The sequence below is a fragment of the Anabrus simplex genome, chromosome 2 (assembly GCF_040414725.1).
Source record: "Anabrus simplex isolate iqAnaSimp1 chromosome 2, ASM4041472v1, whole genome shotgun sequence".
Classification (NCBI taxonomy): Eukaryota; Metazoa; Arthropoda; class Insecta; order Orthoptera; family Tettigoniidae; genus Anabrus; species Anabrus simplex.
In genome coordinates this window covers 179,731,271-179,753,004 of record NC_090266.1, presented here as the reverse complement: position 1 = coordinate 179,753,004, position 21,734 = coordinate 179,731,271, and the positions used below count along the sequence as shown (strand labels likewise).

General features: G+C 38.2%; 1 protein-coding gene across 5 annotated transcripts in view; it reads right to left on the bottom strand.

The window, feature by feature from the left end:
* Positions 1-21,734, bottom strand: part of RhoGAPp190 (Rho GTPase-activating protein 190) — a 1,293,865-nt gene that overhangs the window by 723,252 nt on the left and 548,879 nt on the right. For all 5 annotated transcript variants that reach the window (XM_068226122.1, XM_068226123.1, XM_067140451.2 and 2 more), the window contains exons 16-17: positions 16,540-16,718; positions 8,447-8,636 (exon numbers count right to left, since the gene is read on the bottom strand). In XM_068226122.1, coding sequence (XP_068082223.1) covers positions 8,447-8,636; positions 16,540-16,718 — 369 coding nt within the window. The remainder of the gene's footprint in view (positions 1-8,446; positions 8,637-16,539; positions 16,719-21,734) is intronic.

Genomic DNA, 21,734 nt, shown 5'->3' with positions numbered 1-21,734 from the left:
CTGCCATGCATCATTTGCAAGGAATGAAACATGTTTATCAATTTAACACTGAGTTGAAATTAAATAATGCATTTGGTAAGTGCATTTTGTTTTATTTCTAGTGCATATTTTTGTGCATATTTTCAAAATTTTTAGTGCATATGTGCGTGCATATTTTTGGAGTTTTTAGTGCATATGAATCCGGGCCTTAGTGATGAGTATAGATTGCAAAACCTATGTAAACAAATATAAATGCAGAAAGCAAGTGTAAGCTGTCAAAGCAAACCAGTATATTAAAGCCAAAGCAGTTTGAGTAACTTAACATTACCACATATGAAGGAGATAACAGTTATTGCTATGTAATTTTGGATCATATTTGACATATGGAATATTACCATGTGTATGCCATGTACTGGACAATGGTGGTCTGAAGTTAGAGTTGCCATGGGATATTATGTGTATTTTATTGCAAGTGGCTGTTTAATGGATTGAGTTGCACGATGTTGCGATGTTGCTATGAAGGTTATATGTGTAAGTGAAATTTGACGTGTGGTTTTTTTTGCTTGATATTGCTACTACACGTAGGTTGGTTAGGTGAAAGAATGTGAAATGAACAGACAAGATACATTTGAAGGTCATGATAGACATATTTTCGTCGATACTCTCAGAATTAGTTCTACGTTGGCAACTCTGGTTATTATGACTGACATGGTAAAAACTGTTTTCTTAATTCTTGGAGCATACATACTGTATTTCTGAAGATGTCGTAAATTGCGGAGTCAAGATAATAGTTACATGGACATTTTCAGTCTAGCCTAAGCAAGGAATGGGAACGGACGTGCTGAGTTGACTGTGCTGGCAGAGTGAAGTTGAGTAAGAGTGGGGAGTGGACAGGTCAAGCGGAGAGTGGTGAGGAAGAGGATTAGTATTGAACATTATCGGGTCGTTATCGGAAGATGGCAGGGAAGAATGAAGAAGGAAACAACCAAAGAAATGGAAGGTAAAGTGGTGATGGGATTGAATGGTGAGATGCTGTTGGTGGCAGCGGTGATCACAGTGCTGCTGGTTACTGGGGGCGTGGAAGTAAATCCAGGCCCGCATAACAGTGGCAACATGAGCTGGGAGGACGTAGAAGTCATAAGGAAGGTGGTAAAGGAGGTAGTGGAAGAAGCCTGCCCGTATGAACAGATAAAAAAGATGACACAGGGGCAAGTTAAGGAGTACGAAAAAAAATGAGGCGATGGATTTAGGAAAACATGAAAGAAACTAAGACTAAAGTGGAAAACAGTGAGAGAGAAATTGTGTTAAAAAGAGAGAAAATAAAAAAAATACGGAAGAGGAGGTGTCGAATCTGAAGAAAGAAGTAGAAGCCAGCAGTCAAGAACGTAGGAGAAAATTCATATTTATATACAGTATGGTGTGCAGGAAGATAAGGGAGAAGCTAAAGTGGACACAATTTACAAAGTGGTGGATGTCATCCAGAATAAAATGAAAAATTAATTTCAGTGAAGTCGATAACAGATGATTCTGAAAGAGTAGGTAAGGTGAGAGGGAACAGACCCATAAAAGTGAAGCTGTTATCCACATCGATGGGGGACATAGTGTCAAGAAATGCTGGAAATCTACAGAATGAAAAAAATTTGAATCAAGAGGGATATGGTGTGACTTCCCCTCTCGGAGAACAATCATCAAACGAGAAATGCAACCAAGCAAGCAAAGGGCGCCAATCTTTAAGTTGAGGACTTAAAGATAAAAATTTATAATCAAGCTTGGACAGACTCTTATCACAGGGGTGGGGTGATAGTGCACTAATCATTAAGCAGGAGAATTAAAAATCAAAAGGCTAATTAAGGCAAATTGATTAAAGTGAACAAGAAAAATACTATTTATTATATTTAATATAAATGACAACGGTTTAACGAGAACTGAATTAAAAATAGAAAATGAATTTAATAAAAAATTGAATGACTCTACTTCGCGAAAACTTGCAATATCTTTAACTCGCTTGCTCACCATGTAGTCTTGTTCTGCTGGTCCTGGGAAAGTTTCCATCCTCGTAGCGGGAACATCATCGGTCGTCTTTGAGATCTCTTCATCTGCAGCTACGTACCATTCCTGCCTTGCCAATTGCACCTCCCACTAATTGGAAAATGACTTCAAAACTAACACTCCCTATTATGCTTTATCCCATATATTGGAGATAAGCCCTAAGTCATAGTTAGAAGAACCACCTTGGGTTTTATGGAGAGGATACTCAATTAAGAATCCTTCCAACTTTACTGAAAATGTTCTCTGAAGTTTCATTTCTATCTAGATTAAAACTATCTATTGACTTCGACTGGTTCAAACCGGTCTTGTAGCCGTGCTGTACGTAATTCCTGATGAGAGTGGCTTTACACCCCTCATTCAGAATTTCTAAGTACCGAGACGAAGAATCAAGTCGATTATCACGTAGAAGATCAAGTAGCGAATGAATACGTAGAATAATGTAGAGAGAAGTCTCGTAGAAGATCAGAAGATCAGTAGAAGATGAAGCCACGAGCTCCAGCACGCCCTTTTATAACCTTCTCTCGCGCTAATTACAGGTCGCTACACGTGGTCCAATCAGATGACACGTCTCTCCCCACTCCAGATATTAGAGTTGACGGGCCATAACCAAGATATCAACTGTTCTTCAATTCGTCCTTTCACTCAGTATCCATGGCAACATGACGCTCCTTTGAAAATATAGGCGTTGATCAGTTCGAATAATTCTGGTCGAAATACGGTAGCTTACGTTAGGACGCGTGAACACGTGCTCGCTTTTCTCAGAACTTGATGTCTAAATTTGTCCTTCCTTCCTCCTCGGTGATGTGGCAAGATAGAGGAAATCTACTGCAAGTTAATTTTAACCGACTGTCGCAAGAATCTAAGTGAATATTAGGATATTCAGCCCTCGTTTATAAGTCGTAGTTACAAAGTAATGAAATGATAGTGAGCAAATGATTAAACATGAATTATAATACAATTACATACCAAAATAAATATCATGACGTTAAATTCCTTAATTAATTACACATAATAAAATTAACATAATTACACTGTAACGTCTGGAACGTTACAATGGGAAGAGGTGGGAATAAGAATTTCAAAATTTTAAATAAACATCTAGTGAGAGCCAGACTTCAGGGACTGAGGGCGCATATTACGGGTCAGCAATTGGTGGTAACCTGGACATAAACAAAATTTGGGGGATACATTTATATTACAGAGTAGGTGCTTACTAAGGAAGTATTTTTGGATATTACATCGCTAAGGGGGTGAATGTTAAAAATGAGTATTTTTATATCTCAAAAACTGAACAGTTGAAAGACATGAAAGGTGGTATTTGGAATCTCCTTTAAAAATAAAGAAACATGCGTTTTCAATTTACGGAAAATCCACTCAACCCGAGTCTGGATAGTGATGAAACTACAGGTGTTGGAAGTCTTGAACAGGAAGAATTGATGGCGACAAGATCAAAGGATAGTAATCAGTGAAAGGCGATAAGGATTAAGTTGGAAGGCTAGTGGAGGATGCCTGGTAAAAATCTGAATGATAAGATGTGGTGGTACAATTTAAATGGGGAGTATGGTGGAACTGTAAGTTATTGAAAATGAAAATCCACAGCCTGTTTCCAGTCATTTGACTGGGTCAGGAATGGAATGAATGAATGAAGCCCTCATCTAGCAGCGAGGATAGGAAATGTGCTGGCTGCTGAAGCCTGTTGCACTTCTCTGGGCAATGATAAATGACTGATAGATGAAATTAAATGTTAATGGAGAGTGTTGCTGGAATGAAAGATGACAGGAAAAACCGGAGTACCCAGAGAAAACCTTTTCCTGCCTCCACTTTGTCCAGCACAATTCTCAAATGGAGTGATCGGGATTTGAACCATGGTATCCAGCAGTTAGAGGCCGGCGCGGTGCCGCTTGAGCCACGGAGGCTCACAATTGTAAGTTAATATGGCTTGAAGATAGTGAATGGTAAGATGCGGAAGTTAGATAACGACAAGCGGTGACATGAAAGTAGAAAGAGTATAAAGTTGAAACATGAGAAGTATGTGGTACACAACTCAGCAGGTGATGCAATGTTATGACTGAATCAACAAGCTTTATTTAGTAGGTTGAGACAGTGCATGGTATGAAGTGTGGAATGTGTAAAGGCTTGCGAGTCCAGTCAGGTGAGGAAGGAAGGTCATTACCCTTTCTGTGCCATATTATTACATTATTTTAATAGATTTTATCCTATTCTGTTAGTTTATTTGTTCATGCCAATTATTTTAATTTAATACCAACTTGATTGGTGCCAGATCCATCTGGAAAAGATGGAAGGTACAAATATTATTATTTAGTTTATTTGCCCATGCCGATTGTTTTAATTTAATGCCAACTTTAATTAGTGCCTGGATCCATCTCGAATAATTGGAAAGTGCTAGTATTATTATTATGATTATTGTTTACTATCTAGGTTGAGTGGATTAGTGCCCGGATCCGTCAGGAATAGATGGGACCGTGTTTACCGATTATTTTATGCTAATTTATTTTGTTTTGTTTGTTTGTTTGTTTGTTTATTTATTTATTTATTTATTTGTTCAGTAAGTGGTATTTGATTGTGTATTTAAGTAGAATATGACTTGATAGAGCTTGTTTAGAATTGGATATTATATTTCGTTCATTTTCAACAGATCAATTAGGTCATGTACTGTACGATCTGGAGGAAGTAAAGAATATACTTGGACATTTTAGATTTTATCTCCATTCATTCAGTCATGGTCAGCTAGTTTGTTTTGTTTTGATTATACGCATTGTTGAATCACATGTTTTGACGGACTACACTAGGGGCTTTGTAGTCAGCCTTCATTGTTTCTCAGTCCCATTCATTACTTTCATTTGATTTTTAATCAAACTCTCAATCCTCTCAATTTGATTTATTATTTTAGAAGTTAGTCACCTGTCGTTACTTTGTAAGTTATAGATAGTAATGTTTACCGATTGATTTATGTAGATGTGCTCATGCGCTGTGTTCTGCACTCGCCACAATGAACTTACTCCCTCGAGATAAGAACTCTGATCTAGTTTAGAAATTTCTGTGTATGTGAACCCTTACTGAACTGGCTAGTCGATTATGATGATGATGATGATGATGATGATGACTGTGATTACTATTTTCCAAAGTTTGTTTGCTTCGATGTTTATTGGCACTTATGTGGATAGGACCAGCTAACTTTGTGTAGGCATTATTTCATTTTGATGCGGCACTGCTTTAATGTTATATTATACTATTATTAACTTGCCAATTTTAAATTACATGGCTGAAGATGACCCTACACAAGGGTCGAAACCGGTCCTGTATATATGAAATGGTGTAATGTTTTGTTATTCAAATTTAATTTTGTATTGAACGGTAGATAATTCCTCTCCTGTTCTCCTCAAAACCCTTGAATTCAAGGGAGATACGTGTGCTGGGGAAAAAGGTTCAAAAGGAGAGATAACTGCCCTTCCATGCAACAACACCATGGGACAGACAAATGGAAGCCTCTTGCAATTGGGAAGTTTGGGAAGCCAAGGTCTTCAGGGGGTTGGGGGGCAGGGTGAAAAATCTACTCTCTGAATATAGCCACAACATCAAGGCACAGATAACATCTATGATATTCGAAAAGTGATTGATGTGAATGTAACATCAGATGAAAGTAGAAAAGAAGAGAATTCTTCCCATCATAGACAACTGCTCCTCTCGTAATTGTGTGCCTTGGATTTGGAGCTTGTGAAAGTTTTATTCTTGCCTCCAAGTATTATTTTGATTCTCAAGCTGATGTATCAGGGGATGATTCACACAGTGAAGCGGCATTACCCAGCTTATGTGGTCCAGCATATGCTATGAAATATTGCCTTGGAGAGAGACATTAATCAACATACTGGAAGCAATGCAGATGTTCCGGTGCTGCATGCAGATCACTGAAAGGAGAAATAGTCACAAACTGCCATAAAAAAGCTAGAGTGGTTTATGCAGGAGATGACATCACACAAAGTGAAGTGTTGGATTGATCAGAAACAGAGGAGAACTGGAAACATTTGTGTGAAAAGTTGGATGTGCCAAGAAGTGTGAATCTTACCAGCTACACCAACATGGCCTGTGATATGCAATTGCAAAACAAAATCACTGATGATGAAATTGTGGTAGATATTATGAGTGATAGAAATGAATGCGAAGATGAGGTGGAAGAGGAAGACGTACCTCAAAGAGTTAGACAGAGTTAGACTCTTGTGCAGGCAACGAACATAGCACCTAGCCTCCAAGATTTTCTTTTACCACGAAGTGATGTGTCGGAATCTGTCTTAAATTCACGTGCAGTGGTTCGTAACTATCTTGAATGGTCTTTTGTCTCTGGGAGTGTTCAGAAGAAAATCGCAGACTTTTTCAAAAAATAAAGTCCAAAACATAAAGAATAGACTTATTTCAATATTATGAACTATCCACTTCATGTCCATATCAATATGACAATCTAAAAATCAAACAATTATATTAGATAAGTATAGGTTTTAATTATACTTTAATTACATCTCCAGTAATTCGTTTGCAAAAAGTTAGTGTTTTTTCAAATAAGCTTCCGAGTAGAAGCTAAAGAAAAAGACTTAAAAATGGAAGAAATTTTTTAACAATATTTTAGTTCAGGACAAGTTTTTAATCACTTTTAAAGCATTCTTCCCCACCCCTCCAACCTTGCCCCCCACCGTCATCATCCTTCCCCAATTGACAAAGTTATAAGTTTCCTATGAGAAGATATCAAGGCTAATATGAGAACATATATTGTGCATACTTTCACCTTTTTTTATACCTAAGCATACGTGAATGTAGCTGATGATGACTGCGAAGCAGTCAAAACCTATACTATATGCTAGTTGCTTTACGTCGCATCGACACAGATATGTCTTATGGCGACGATGGGACAAGGAAGGGCTAGGAATGGGAAGGAAGCGGCCATGGCCTTAATTAAGGTACAGCCCCAGCGAAAGGCCAAGGAATGGGGAGGAAGTGGCCGTGGCCTTAATTAAGGTACAGCTCCAGCATTTGCCTGGTGTGAAAAAGGGAAACTACGGAAAACAATCTTCAGGGCTGCCGACAGTGGGGTTCGAACCCACTATCTCCCGGATGCGAGCTCACAGCTGCACACTCCCAACCGCAAATCCAACTCGCCTGGTACTTGTAATATTAATGATTTTATAAACTTGCCAAAGGCAAATAAAGGTATCGATTAGGTGGCTAAATAATTCTTCAATTCTTATTTGAATACAACAAAATTTCACTAAAACAAATTAATTTGAGGTCCTGAAAATTTTATTATAATGTTATTTTACTGTGATGATGATGATGATTTGCACTTAACCTTCCTTCAGCTAATATAGGTTTCAAGATATGCTTAAGGACAAACATCTTGCTTTGAAAAGCTCCAGAATAAGCCAATAAATCTATCATTATCTTTCACTTTCTTTTTAGCACTCTTACATAACAACCAATCGTACTGGAATTTACCCCCTAAATTTTAATAATAATAATAATAATAATAATAATAATAATAATAATAATAATAATAATAATAATAATAATAATTTATTTAGAGAAGTTTCCAGATTATGCAGAAAGGTACAAGAGCTGTATGTTTAATAGAAAAATTGTTAGCGTAAATTGTGTAACATTGTATTATAGGAGAATTTTCTTCTCTTGTTAATTCAATATTTAGTGCTTGACAATAATGTATTTTAGTGTACCATTTGCCACTGAGGTAGACACCTCATTTGCAAATAAAGAGATTTTGATTTGATTAATAATAATAATAATAATAATAATAATAATAATAATAATAATAATAATAATAATAATAATATTTGCTTTACGTCCCACTAACTACTTTTACGGTTTTCAGAGACGCTGAGGTGCTTGAATTTAGTTCCACAGGATTTCTTTAAGGTGCCAGTAAATCTACCAACACGAGGGTGACGTATTTGAGCACCTTCAAATACCACCGGAGTGAGCCAGGATCGAACCTGCCAAGTTGGGGTCAGAAGGCCAGCGCCTCAAACGTCTGAGCCACTCAGCCCGGCACCCCCTAAATTTTAAGCACAAGAGTGAGCACATAATCAAGTGTGCTATTCACCCAGTTAACTGGATATAGAGAGATTGCAGAGAGAATGTAGTATATAAAGACTACAGAAGAGAAATTAGCAATAAATGATTAATGTTGATACAACTGAAAAAGAGATTCTCAGTACCAACTGATAAGCTTATAATTGTTTCCAGCCAAGTTGGTGCTTTCAGTCTCAAAAATGAGTAATAGAGGGTAAGGAAATATTATTTTTACTACTGGAAAATGAATAGCAACTGACATAATAATTACAGGCAACATATACAATATGATCTAACAATTATCTTATTTAATTACGAAACTTACCCTTCATTTGATTCTGTAGCCTTAATATGATAGCTTTCATGTCTTGGTGGAGGTACAGGATGGCGTGAAGGACGTTCCAGAGTTCCTTCCCCAGAGTCATTCAGGTTGATTGGTTCCTCCATGTGAAAAGCTTGCTCAATTTCAGGTTTCTTTTCCCAAACTTCTTTAAAAAATGGAGTATAAAATGCAGCTGCAACATTACACCCTTGAATAAATACTAACTCTTCATGTTCACACTCCTCCTCTTACAATCCTTCATCAGGAAATAATATGGAAGGTAAATATTACTTCTGGTTATGAGATCAGATTTATTTAGAGAAGTTTCCAGATTATGCAGAAAGATACAAGAGTTTATATGAATATGGTAAAGATCTGTATGATTATATGAAAAGTGTTAACAAATAAATAAAATTTCCAAATAAAATCTACTTAGAGGGTAAACTATTGACAAAAGAATTTAAAAAGCAATAATAAGCAAAACAGTATGAATTCTGAAAGTATTTTGGCCAATTTACCGACTGTTAAATGTCAATACTATATGCTCAGGTACATCCATGGGTCCTGTTGGTTTAGCTGTGCAATGGAAGATTCAAATTCTGATGTGTGGACTGAAATTGGGGAGTTCTCAGCATCACAATAATAAATGAGACGAATCAACTTGAGGTCCGCTCGCAGTATTCTTTGAAATGTTTTCCTGTGGCATCTACCTTCATCGCCTGGTAAATAACCTCAATTTGTTACATTATGCTAGGAGAGTAAAGATCATTTCTAACCTCCGGCAGAGTATTTAGGCAATCCTCTTTACAACAATGTTTATGATGATGAGGACGCTCATTAATCAGGCTGTCAATGGTCTGGCCTCTAGCTGTAATGTTTAAAAGAGCAGAGGTGAGTTTTTGTGCTACTACAACTCACTATCAACACACTTACAGTCTTAAATTTCAATTCTGAAGCATGAGCCAAATACAACTCTGATCGTTATTAGCCATCACCATATGTAATCATTAGTTCAACATACAAAACAAAAGCTATACAATGGCAATACTAACTAGTTTTTGACCAAAAATGGACTATGGTCGATTTTGGTCGCCACCGTTCATACACATTACATCATATTTGAATTCGTTGTAACCAGTCTTGCAACAATAGACCTTCACCAATAATGCGCTCTTGGCACAATAAAAGTTTCTCTGAGTATTCGCTGCAAATAAAAGCAAGACTATTTAGTTCTTCTTCCGGGTTGAACCGTGTTGTTTTCTGTACATTCCGTACAGTTTGCACACTTCCTTTTTGTGTAATCTCTAAGTAAATTATCCTATTTTAATGTTTTTCTTCCTGCCCTCTAATAAATATAGCCCTAACCTGAGAAAATAAAATCACAGATACAATATAACAAAACAAGAGAGATAAATAAACATAACTACAATAATTCCAATGGTGAACGCTTCACTCACCCACGACCAACCGCGTGACAAATTTGAGCACGACCAACGACATTATACCCCCTTGTCTTGCACACTGGACCTTAACCCATGATATTGATGTTAAGCTCCGAGCCTGATTTAATACTGCTCGGTAAGTCATGCCTACATTTGACTTTGTTGTGCTGTTTACCACCTAAGGTTTTAGTAGCATGCATTGTTTACATTATTGTTCCACCAGTAGCTTATCAGCCTTCACAGCATTAGGCCTAGGTCATAGTAACCCTGCTCTGTACTCACCAGCTAATGTGTATCACACACCAAGCACTACACAGCGATGTGTGAATTGGGGTGGTATTATGGTGGAAGTTCCAGGAGTATTATGGTAGTATGGCACCACTCACAGGTAATGAAATTCGCACATGTAACACGTACCGATGGTGTTTCGCACACTGTGGCACTATTTACAGGCAACGCAAACCTATACTGGCAGCGCAAACCTATGGCGTTTCTCACATAAGTGGTCTAACCACAGGGACCCGCACTATTCCGCGATGTTCCTCACATAGTGAGTACTGCTAAGCACAGGCAAGGCAGAAACATGGTGTCGCGCACATCGGGGTAAGAATCACAGGTACTGTAGAAGCCAGCAACGTACTCTATTGATACTAATCACAAACCTATTTGGTACCTAACAAAGTGGTTACGCACAAGTAAAAGCGACCCATGGTGTTCCCCGCGTGGTGGTAAATATTACAAGTAATTTCATGGTTTTAATAAAGTCATCCCTTGGTCGCCCCTTTTAATCACCTCTTATGACAGGCAGCGGATACCGTGGGTGTATTCTTCATCTGTGTCCCCCACCCACAGGGGGGGTTGTGTGTTTGGTCCGCGAGAGGTATTTTATTTCCCTCAAGTCCGCCGGCAAGCCGGTTAGGACCCCTATCCGCCACCTGCGATGTGCCACGCGGGAGTATCACCTCTCCCCCTGCTAAGCCAGCGTAGGGGGATCGTGGCTTCGACAATTTGTAATATAGAAAAACTAAATGAAGAACTTTAGATGTTTGCTGCTCAAACAGTAACAGCAAACAATACAGAATCAAGACACACACTAAAGACACCTCAACTTGAAATTCTTGATAGTGCCTTGTACACTTGGTTTAGTCATTAAGTTGACTTAGAACCTCAGGTAAAGAAGTCTGGAAATGCTAGCCAGAATTAGGAATGAATAAACATACAGAAAATAAATTTAAAAGGACAAAAATTATTTATGAGACTCACCTCTAATGTCTGATGTAGAACAAGCACTAACTTGCTGGAGGAAGCAGGCAAGCCATGTAAACAAAGGAGTGGATAGGGAAGAAATACTGACTTCTCGTAGGAAGCAGGCCATGTAAACAAAGGAGTAGATAGGCAGAGGAGCGGGGGGGGGGGAGTAAAGAAGGGAAGGGGGAGGGGCGGGAGGGGAGTTGAGAAGAAGAAAAGGGGTGTCTAAGGTGGGGCTGAAGGATGCGGAAAGAAAGACTGCTGCTGAGAGAGGAATTTAAAGGAATTTAAAGAAATTATAAAAGAAAGAATTCCTTTTATCTGAGACATGATTACTAAAGAAGGGAATTAAAAGATCAAATAAAACGTTTGATTTCTCTGAAATTTCATTTAGAGTGAGGTTAGGATTGAAAAACTGTTCCAGATTGATAAGACAATTTTCTGTAATTTTGAGCAGGGGACCTTTTTGTATAACTTTGAGAATTTTCATGTCTTGGTTGATATTAGTGAAGTTATGTTTAGCATCACTGATTTGCCGACGTAAGATGCGTTACAATGATTACAACCGAGTCTATAAACACCTGACACCTGACTTGGTGTAGATCAAGAAATCGAACGTTTTATTCGACCTTTTAATTCCCGTCTTTTGTAATCATGTCTTAGATAACAATGATTCTTTCTTTTATAATCTCTTTAAATTCCCTTCTCAGCAGCAGCCTTTCTTTCTGCATCCTTCAGCCCCTCCTTAGACACCACTTCTCACCTTCTTCTGTCCCCTACCCTTTCTTTACCACCTCCTCTCCCTATCTACTCCTTTGTTTACACTGCCTGCTTCCTACAACAAGTCAGTGCTTGTTCCCTATCCACTCCTTTGTTTACATGGCTTGCCTGCCCCCTCCAGCAAGTCAGTGCTTGTTCTACATCAGACATTAGAGGTGAGTCTCATAAATATTTTTTCTCCTTTTTAATTTCTTTTCTGTATGTTTATTCATTCCTAATTCTGGATATCATTTCCAGATTTACTTCCTTGCCCAAGATCCTAAGTCAACTTAAAGACATCCTATTACGACAAGAGGATCATAACCATAATTTTGGTTGTTATATGTATTTTAATGTTATAATTATTCCTGCAACATTATCTGGTATACATATGTTTTAGTTATCACATAATCTGTTTATTTTTAGTTGGCTGAGGATGGCCAGTAAGCGACTGAAACTAGTCCCAAGACTGATGTAATATTATTTACTTGATATATTGTATTAAAAAGGTGGATCCTCTTGTCAATTTATTTCTTATACTTACACTTGGTTTAGTGCAAAACGATCAGAGGGAAAAACCTGTGACTGGGTCTATAATCATCAAAAGAGGAAATCAGTTTCATCATGATCTGACTATATAACATGCACATGCTTGTGTGTTTTCTGACAATTGGCTTCAGAAATTTAAAATTCAAAATAGAATCCAGAGGTTGGATGTGACTGGAGAAAGCAGATCTGCTGATAAAAACCCCACTGAAGAATACGTACAAAGACATTTCTTTTGTTTTTGGTAGGGGCTTTACATCGCACCAACACAGATAGGTCTTATGGCGACGATGGGATAGGAAAGGCCTAGGAGTTGGAAGGAAGCAGCCGTGGCCTTAATTAAGGTACAGCCCCAGCATTTGCCTGGTGTGAAAATGGGAAACCACGGAAAACCATCTTCAGGGCTACCGATAGTGGGATTCGAACCTACTATCTCCCAGATGCAAGCTCACAGCCGCGCGCCTCTACGCGCACAGCCAACTTGCCCGGTAAGACATTTCTAGCAGCCTTGTTTTATGATGAGACTTAACACTTTGTCAAGTTTACAAGGTCAGTGAAACTGGCCTTTCATGGCGTCATTTACCAATGTCTTCTCATCTGGCAGGTGGTGATGAAAAACTTGCTACAGGGTTCAAGAAAAATAAAGACAGATTGACGGTTTTGTTGTGTGCAAATGTTTCTGGTGACCGTCAGCTGACACTTGCCATGATTAGTAAATACAAAAAAACCTAGAGCTTAAAAGGGAACCTTAAACTTACCTATACAATATGATATGCACAGTAATGCACAGATGAGAGAACATTTGTTTAAGGACTGTTTTTTTCCATCATTTTTACCAGGAGTAAAGGAAAACATTCAGAAACATGGAATGACAGAAGACAGCAGAGTGCTTTTTGTGGTATATAACTGTACTGCTCATCCTCCTGCTTTTGATTTGGTTTCCAGAAATATATTTCTAGTTTATGTATCGCCTAATGTCAATTCTGTGATTCAGTCGTTGCATCAAGGTGTGATTTGAGTGTTTTCGTAGAAGAGTGTTCCAAAAACAGTTTAAAGTAAAAGATACAACTGCCTTGGCATGGGATTGAGTACAAGAAGTGACTCAACAGTGAAGCTCGTGCAAACTTTGGCGTAATGAAAGAGATGTTGATCAAGAGCCGAACAACACCAGTGATGGTCAAAATATAGTGCTAGATTGGGTAGAAGCTGTACCAAATAACTCTTTCACAGATGTACCCACTGCGAAAGTTACAGACTGTATTGAAAACACAGGTTTTTTTTTTTAAATCTGCTTTACGTTGCACTGACACAGATAGGTTTTATGGCGACAATGGGATAGGAAAGGCCTAGGAATGGGAACGAAGTGACCATGCCTTAATTAAGGTGCAATCCCAACATTTGCCTGGTCTGGTGTGAAAATGAGAAACCATGGAAAACCATCTTCAGGGCTGCCAACAACGGGGTTCGAACCCACCTTCTCCCGGATGAAAGCTCACAGCTACGCACGTCTAACCGCACAGCCAACTTGCCCAGTAAATAAAAAAGGTGCGGCAGCGGTTGAAGAACAGAGTGACTAACAGATTACAAAAATGCCCATGTTCGGAAGGTAGAATCTGATGATAAAAGAGAGCCGTGGTGGTTGAAGAAATCTGCCAAATTCAACACAACCTATAACTCAGCAGAACTCATAAATTTGGGTATAATCCGTAACAATTTTTTTGAAGCAATCCCAATCACAGAAGCAACGTTATCTCAGAGACTTTTTTTAACAGTACTGCTCGTAAGCATCTTTTCTTGCCATAGGGCAGCTTATTACAACTTGTTTTAAATATCACAGTACTCTATTAATTTTTCTTTAGTTCTAAGTGTTTATTAATACAAGAGCATTCAGTTAAATATTCAATGTTTGAATTAAATTTTGTATTCTATGTTTAACTTCATAGCCTGCAATTCCTAGAATAACAAACTTAGAACTTAGAATTGCTAATCTGGCATAGCTGTGGTCCTGAACGTGCTGGATTAAATAGTGCCTACTACATCATGAATTCTTACCATATAGTAAATCAATACAGATTCATATAGGGGCTGCCTGGCCTAGACTGTAAAGGTGTGCTTGGTTCGCCCAAAAAGACGTGGGTTTGAATGCCCGTCACAAATTCGTAAAATTTAAAATACATGATTTACACTTCCGGAGGTGCACATGGCCCTGAGGTTCACTCAGCCTACACCAAAAATGAGTACCAGGTTAATTCCTGGGGGCAAAGGCAACCGGGCGTAGAGCTAACCTCTCTACCCCATCAAGTGCCAAGGTTACAGATAGTAGTGGAAGCCTTTACTTTCCACTCCTCCAAGGGCCTTCATGGCCTGTACGGAGATGACTTTGCTTTTAATACTGATTCATATACAAGGAGAAAAAGGATCCACGCATATCATTATTATTAATAAAATTAACATTGAACCTACTTTGGGCTAGGTACTTAGTATTCAGGTTAAAAACTAAGCTAAAATGATTTCTAGAAATCCTACTTTGAGCCTTGGACCTTGGGCAGGCAGGCATCAATTTTTGAAAATGGAACCAAGTCTCTCATAGTGCACTGGCACTGCTGGTGGCTCCAAGTAGCCTACGCAGTAGCCTCCACAGTATGCACTAGCCATACGCCTTGGTAGGTGTGCTATTTACCAACTGATGAGCCCAACTTAGCACACTGGGGCGAAACGCTGGCAACCAGAAATGAGTTAGCCAGAAAATTTATAATGTCCAATAATGGACCAATTATATTGGTATTACTTCAGAGTTCCACATGGTCAGTGTGAAAACCACCTCAACCATATTGTTTGGCTTTGCTAAACAAGTTTGCTGCCTACTTCCGACAACCCCCCAGCTGATGTAGATGTTGATTCCCACAGGGAACCTAAAATGTTTGTCCTGAATGAGTAAATTTATAATACCAATATAATGGTCCGTTATTGGACATTATAAATTTTCCAGCTAACTCATTCTTGGCTGCCTGCGTTTCGCCCTCGTGTGCTAAGTTAGGCTCGTCAGTTGGGACTGAGCACACCACCCAAGACGCAAGGCTAGTGCATACCGTGGAGGCCACTGCATAGGCTATTTGAAGCCACCAGCAGTGCCAATGCACTATGAGAGCTATTTCTCATTTCCAAAAATAGATGCCTGCCTGGCCATCAAATGATGTAGATGTTGATTCCCACAGGGAACCTAAAATGTTTGTCCTGAATGAGTAAATTTATAATACCAATATAATGGTCCGTTATTGGACATTATAAATTTTCCAGCTAACTCATTCTTGGCTGCCTGCGTTTCGCCCTCGTGTGCTAAGTTAGGCTCGTCAGTTGGGACTGAGCACACCACCCAAGACGCAAGGCTAGTGCATACCGTGGAGGCCACTGCATAGGCTATTTGAAGCCACCAGCAGTGCCAATGCACCATGAGAGCTATTTCTCATTTCCAAAAATAGATGCCTGCCTGGCCATCAAATGATGTAGATGTTGATTCCCACAGGGAACCTAAAATGTTTGTCCTGAATGAGTAAATTTATAATACCAATATAATGGTCCGTTATTGGACATTATAAATTTTCCAGCTAACTCATTCTTGGCTGACCTAACAGGGCTAAGCAAATTCTGTTCCAACCCTCAGAGCAGAACTAAAATTCTTTAACAAAATGAGAGTCAATCCTAAGATCTCTGGGTACGAAGCAGAGATGTAAACCATACAAAATACGGCAACTAAAGGATTTTATGTTTAAGTGTCAGGTGAACTAAATATACATAAGTCACATCGTTCTCGTGTAAAAACACACAGGGGTAAACCATAAAGGAGAAGAGATATTCAATGTGAGGCAAATGTGTTTAACAAGTTATGTTTTGCAATTTGTAATGAATAACCCTATTTTTAATTAGCAAAACTTGCTTCATTAACATGTAAGAAACTGCTCACAATTTTCCACATACCCTGTCTTCACTTCATAAAAAAAAAAGTAAACAATTTTGAACAGTAACCAAAAAAAGGGCACTTAATGAATTTTAAAAAAATGACCAAGAACACAGAAGAGAGAAATAATGCATTCAGAAACTTACTCTTCTGCTGACAAGAAGAAGTAGATGTCATGAAATGAGCCTGCAGTCGATCTGCTGTAGCATTCCCTTCTGTTATCAGAAGATGGCTTAAATCACTACTGAAGAATGCATTTGCTCCTCCACTGTCTGTGACGGCTAAAATTTGGATGGGTAAATTTGGGATGTTCATTGAAAATGCACTGAAACAAACAGAAATAAATACCAATTTCAAAGGATTTGCACTCAAAAATTCAATAGGAAAACTAAAGTTATCTATACTGCATAGGACTCAAAATCATTACCCTGAAACAAATATCACTGTGATTAGATCTTTTCCGTGTCATAACTTCCAATACTAGTAATAAATATAATTTCATTGAAAGTTAAATCAAGCTTAGAAGCTCTCAAAAGAAATATATTGAAAAATAGTGCATAATGATTTTAACAAATACAGAAGCTACGGGAGTGGTGAGATTATACTTTTGCTCGGTTGGCAGTTTGGGGAAGTAACTCTACAAACAATCTGGCATTCAATGGGGCATGATCAACAATAATGTGGCTTACAGAAGGGAGGGAGAGAGGTAGGGATGGAGGGAGTAGTATGAGCTGATCGGCAAGCACTAGAGAATGGAAGTGTTGGAAATTAGTGATATTCCTGCATAGGGAGAAAAGGAAGAAAATGTAGAGGGTAATATGTTCTCAATATATTTCCAGATCACTAGAGGAGAGACCAGAATAAGACTGTTCTTCGAGAAAACCATAGCACACAACACAGTCCTTGTTAGGCATGTAAATGTAAATGAACGAATGTCTGTAGACAAATTTGAATTGTAGAGGTCTCTGCTTATGTAACAAATATGTAACATCAAGCTAATCTCCTTGACATGTACTCTGGGCATAACAACATAGTTGAAGGCTAGAGACATTAATTTAGCCTAACAATCAGTTGAACCTTAGAGCCAACAAATTAATCATGTTAAATACAGGAAGGTTAGCAAGGCACTTTCATGCATCAGAAATTTGCTGGTGGCATAAAATCTATTTTGGTGTTCAAAGTTAGACTATCTTATCCATCCTACCCTAAGTAAGAACATAACAAATACAACTCTTGTTCACTCTGCCTGCCATTCAAGAAATCTTTATCTGATTGAAACCATGGCAAAATATATACTGAAAAAAAATTATGTTCCTTTCATCAATGGTTTAATGTCACACAAGTATGGGAGAGAGTTAGGATAGGAAATATTGAGTCATGATCTTAATTACGGTAGAGCCCCAGCATTTGCCTGGTGTGAAAATGGGAAACCGTGGAAAACCATCTTCAGGATGGTGGGACTTTAACCCACCATCTCCCGAATGCAATCTCACAGCTATGTGACCTGAACTGCATATCCAACTCGCTTGGTATATTGAAAAATTGTTACTGTCCCAAGATTTTTTCTATCTGCCAACAGGATACCATTGTAACAGTACCACATTCCATTCTTTTAGCATAGACCTGTGCTTCTGTAACTTCTGAGTGAATTCTACAATTAATTTTTCTACAATTCTACAATTAATGTTTCTCCTATAAGATACTTAGGAAATATCTCCATAAAGCTGTACATGTAAAACTTAATTTCTATTAAAGAACTGAATGAAATAATTTTCATCAATATGAAAAAGATGTACAATGCACAACATCGGAGTTATATACGAGGTGAGGTTTTTAATGAATGAAAAGTTTTTCTGCCTTCAACGGGTGTAGAGGCAGTGGAGATTAAGAAAGGAAGTTGTTGACCATGAGGTGACAGGAATGCTGTGCTGGTGGTTTTGACTTCCAGTTTTTGTTGATCTGCTTTCAAGCTCAGTTTGAGGTAAACAGTGAGCCAATCCTTCTGGTAACTCAATGTCTTATTTTCAAGGCTATGCCTTCAAATGAGTGTACTCTGTATAAATCATTAAGTGTAAATATCAAGGTCTTAAGTAGTTCCTACATTAGCTGCGAGGTTGCAGGAGCTCACTTCTTGTGTGTTGTGATGTGTCTTTCTTGATTTCTTTGTCTATTATTGTTTCTGTGGGGACTCTACGAGATGTCTAGGAGGAACATGGCCAGATTTGTCAAGCTTAATTTATTGTATCTCAATAAGTTAATTTATCATTACATACAGTAACCTTGACTACGATTTTTGCGACTTTTACAAAGTGTTTTCAAATACTTCTTGAGCGGTCCTGTAAGTAATTATTATTAACTACTTTTACCATTATGTGATTAAAAATTTCTGGATGAAAGCAAAGCCTACCTCAATCTTTTATTTGGTGATGGAGATTGTTATGTTTGCCTTACTAGTTTTCCATTATCTGCTAGGAAATGGAAGATGATTTTAATTTTGGTGTTCTTCCCATTATTTTTGCTCATGACTTGTTTTCTCTCAGGGCTGTAAATATCTTTTATGATAGTAATGCAGTTGAATGTTAGGCCCTTCCTGACATACTGCAGAGAGTAGTTAATGGATGTTGTCTGGTTGAGTGTTTGCTTGTTTATTTTATTTTATTTATTTTGGTTACACAGCCAGACAAAAATGAAGGTAAGGATTTTTGATTGTATATGTTGCAAGTGATTCCTTAAGAGTTTTTGCAAAATGCAACAAAAGATGGTCTGCAGGCTGAGTTCTGGCGTTTTTTCAGGCAATGTTAAGGAAAGGAAATTTATATTTTCGGGAGAAGACATGATTGTGATAACTATTTGCTTCGCTGCGTGAACTTTTCCTGGATTTAATGTGAGAAATGAAAATTTGATTAGTTGTTTGGGGACATTGAGAATTCCTTTTTCTTGCCACACTGCTTGAACGAAGGCATCAACCGAGTGTTTGGGGTATATTTTGCTTTCTGTCTGACCACTTCTTCCTTTTTGTTTCTCATTTTAATTTTCATTTGACTTTGGTTCCTCTTTTGTGAGTATGTTTAGATTTCTTTGCTTGCACCGGACACCAATATAGAAGGGCAAACTATTTTATTTCCACGTGCCTCCATCTTGTTTTATTTTCTGTTCCTCTCCTTGCCCCCACCCCTTTCTGTTCATTACTTTATGTCATTTCCTCTTAGGGCAAAGGAATGCTTTTTTTTCATTGGGTGGTTCATGACCTGTAAGCTCAAGATTATTATGAAAGTATAATTATGAGACGTACTCAGTAAAGAAGTCATGTAGCACAAGAAAGATCTGCTGCAACGCTAATTGTATCTCACGAGAGGAGGCAAAATGGAATTCACGTTCTTGATAAAAAAAATGAGGAGCCAGTGTACTATTCATCTAATGTCCTAACGGTGGATATGATATGTGTCTGCCTAGTTCTTGTATGGATATTTGTGAGTACTTATTGTTAATATCATTTAACCCAATTGTATGTTACATTTGTATCTTATTAATTTTCTTCCCTCCTGACTGCATTCTTTTGCTTTTCAATTTTGTCAATAGTCAATAAACCTGGAGCATTACCAACTATTTTTGTTCATTTGTAAGATTGTTCAAATTGTTGGATGTTCCGTGGTAAGGTCCAACGATTCTGACTTCAGGCTGTTTATTTGTCTGCTGTAAGTCAAGTGATACTACGATTTCTTTCCTTTGGATTTTTACAACCTATTCCAGTGTGTTAATCTTCGGGGGGGTCTGGTGCAGTTCAATGAAGAGTTGAGAGTAGGTGGAAGAACATCTGGGTCATTCAATCGCATAAAAAGCAGATGGAAACATTCATAAAATTAGTGATATTACAGATCAACGACCGAGTATCGGGATGATAACAGATATGGTGAATATTGATGAAGATGATGTTTGTTGTTTAGAGGGGCCTAACAGCTAGGTCATTGGCCCCAAATTATATGAGGTGCAACGAAATGACACGATAATTAAAACTTCAAAATGTATCCACTGACCAGAATCTAACACGAATGATGAAAAAAAAAGACCATGAATCCAAAACAACCAGTGTGTGCAATTCACAATTCCTTATTTTCTGGGATGATGTTTATTGTCCAAAGGGGTTCAAAATCCAAGTCATCGGCCCATCGTAATAATACTCATCACTGGTAAAGTAGAACCATGATGTTTCTCCTATAAGTGTACTAATCACAGGTAACGAAGAATTGAGGTGTTCCTCACATGGTAGTACTAATTATTACAAGTAATGTAGTCCCAGGGTATGTTGCACATAATGGCACTCGCAGGCAATGCAGACCTATGGTTTTCCTCACATAAGGGTATTACTCACAAGCAATGCAGGTCCACGAGGTTCCTTACATAAGGACACTACTCACAACCAACGTAGACGCATGGTGTTCCTCACACAGAGGTACTAATGACAGACACTGGCTAGATCTGTGGTGTTCCTCATATAGTGGTTCTAATTACAGGCCACATATTCTCATGGTGTTGCTCGCATAGTGGTACACACCACAGGCGGTGTATACTCATGGTGTTGCTCACATAATGGTACTTATCATAAGCAATATACATCCATGGTGTATCGCACATTATGGCACCATCCACTGGCAACACAGACCCATGGTGTTCTTCATATAATGGTACTACTCCCATAATAATCCTCCCTCGATGATACCAATCACAGACCCAGCTGGAGGCAGTAGTGGTACATGTTCTTCAGGTAGTAGTGATTACTGCTCTAAGAGGGAGCACAACCAGTCACATGTAGTAGTACTAACTGTATGTGAAGTCAACCCATGGTGTTCATTGCATAATGGTACTAATCACAGATTGTCTCGTGGTTCCAAATATATCATTCTTTGGTCGTCCCTTTTATTCACATTTTATGACAGGCAGGAGATATCGTGGGTGTATTCTTCATCTGCATATTCCACCCACCGGCGGGTGTCATTGATGAAGAGACTGTAAGAGAAATTTTGCATGGCAAAGTGAACGAGAGAAAAGTGTATTTATAGTTGGTCCCTGCATCAGGACGATGTACCTGCTCACAATGCCCTTTTTGAAGACATTTTTCACTGACAAATGTTTTCCAGTTCTTGAACATCCCCCATACTCTCAAGATCTGGTCCCTTGTGACTTCATTTTCTTCCCAAAAGTGAAAACTGTATTGAAGAACTCATTTTCAGTCTGCAGAAGGTGTTAAAAGCAAAATTGATAAAGGTATACATGGGTTGACATTTAGTGATTTAGCATCAAGAATCTTTGTTTGCCATTGACCATATACAATGAAATAGGCTTC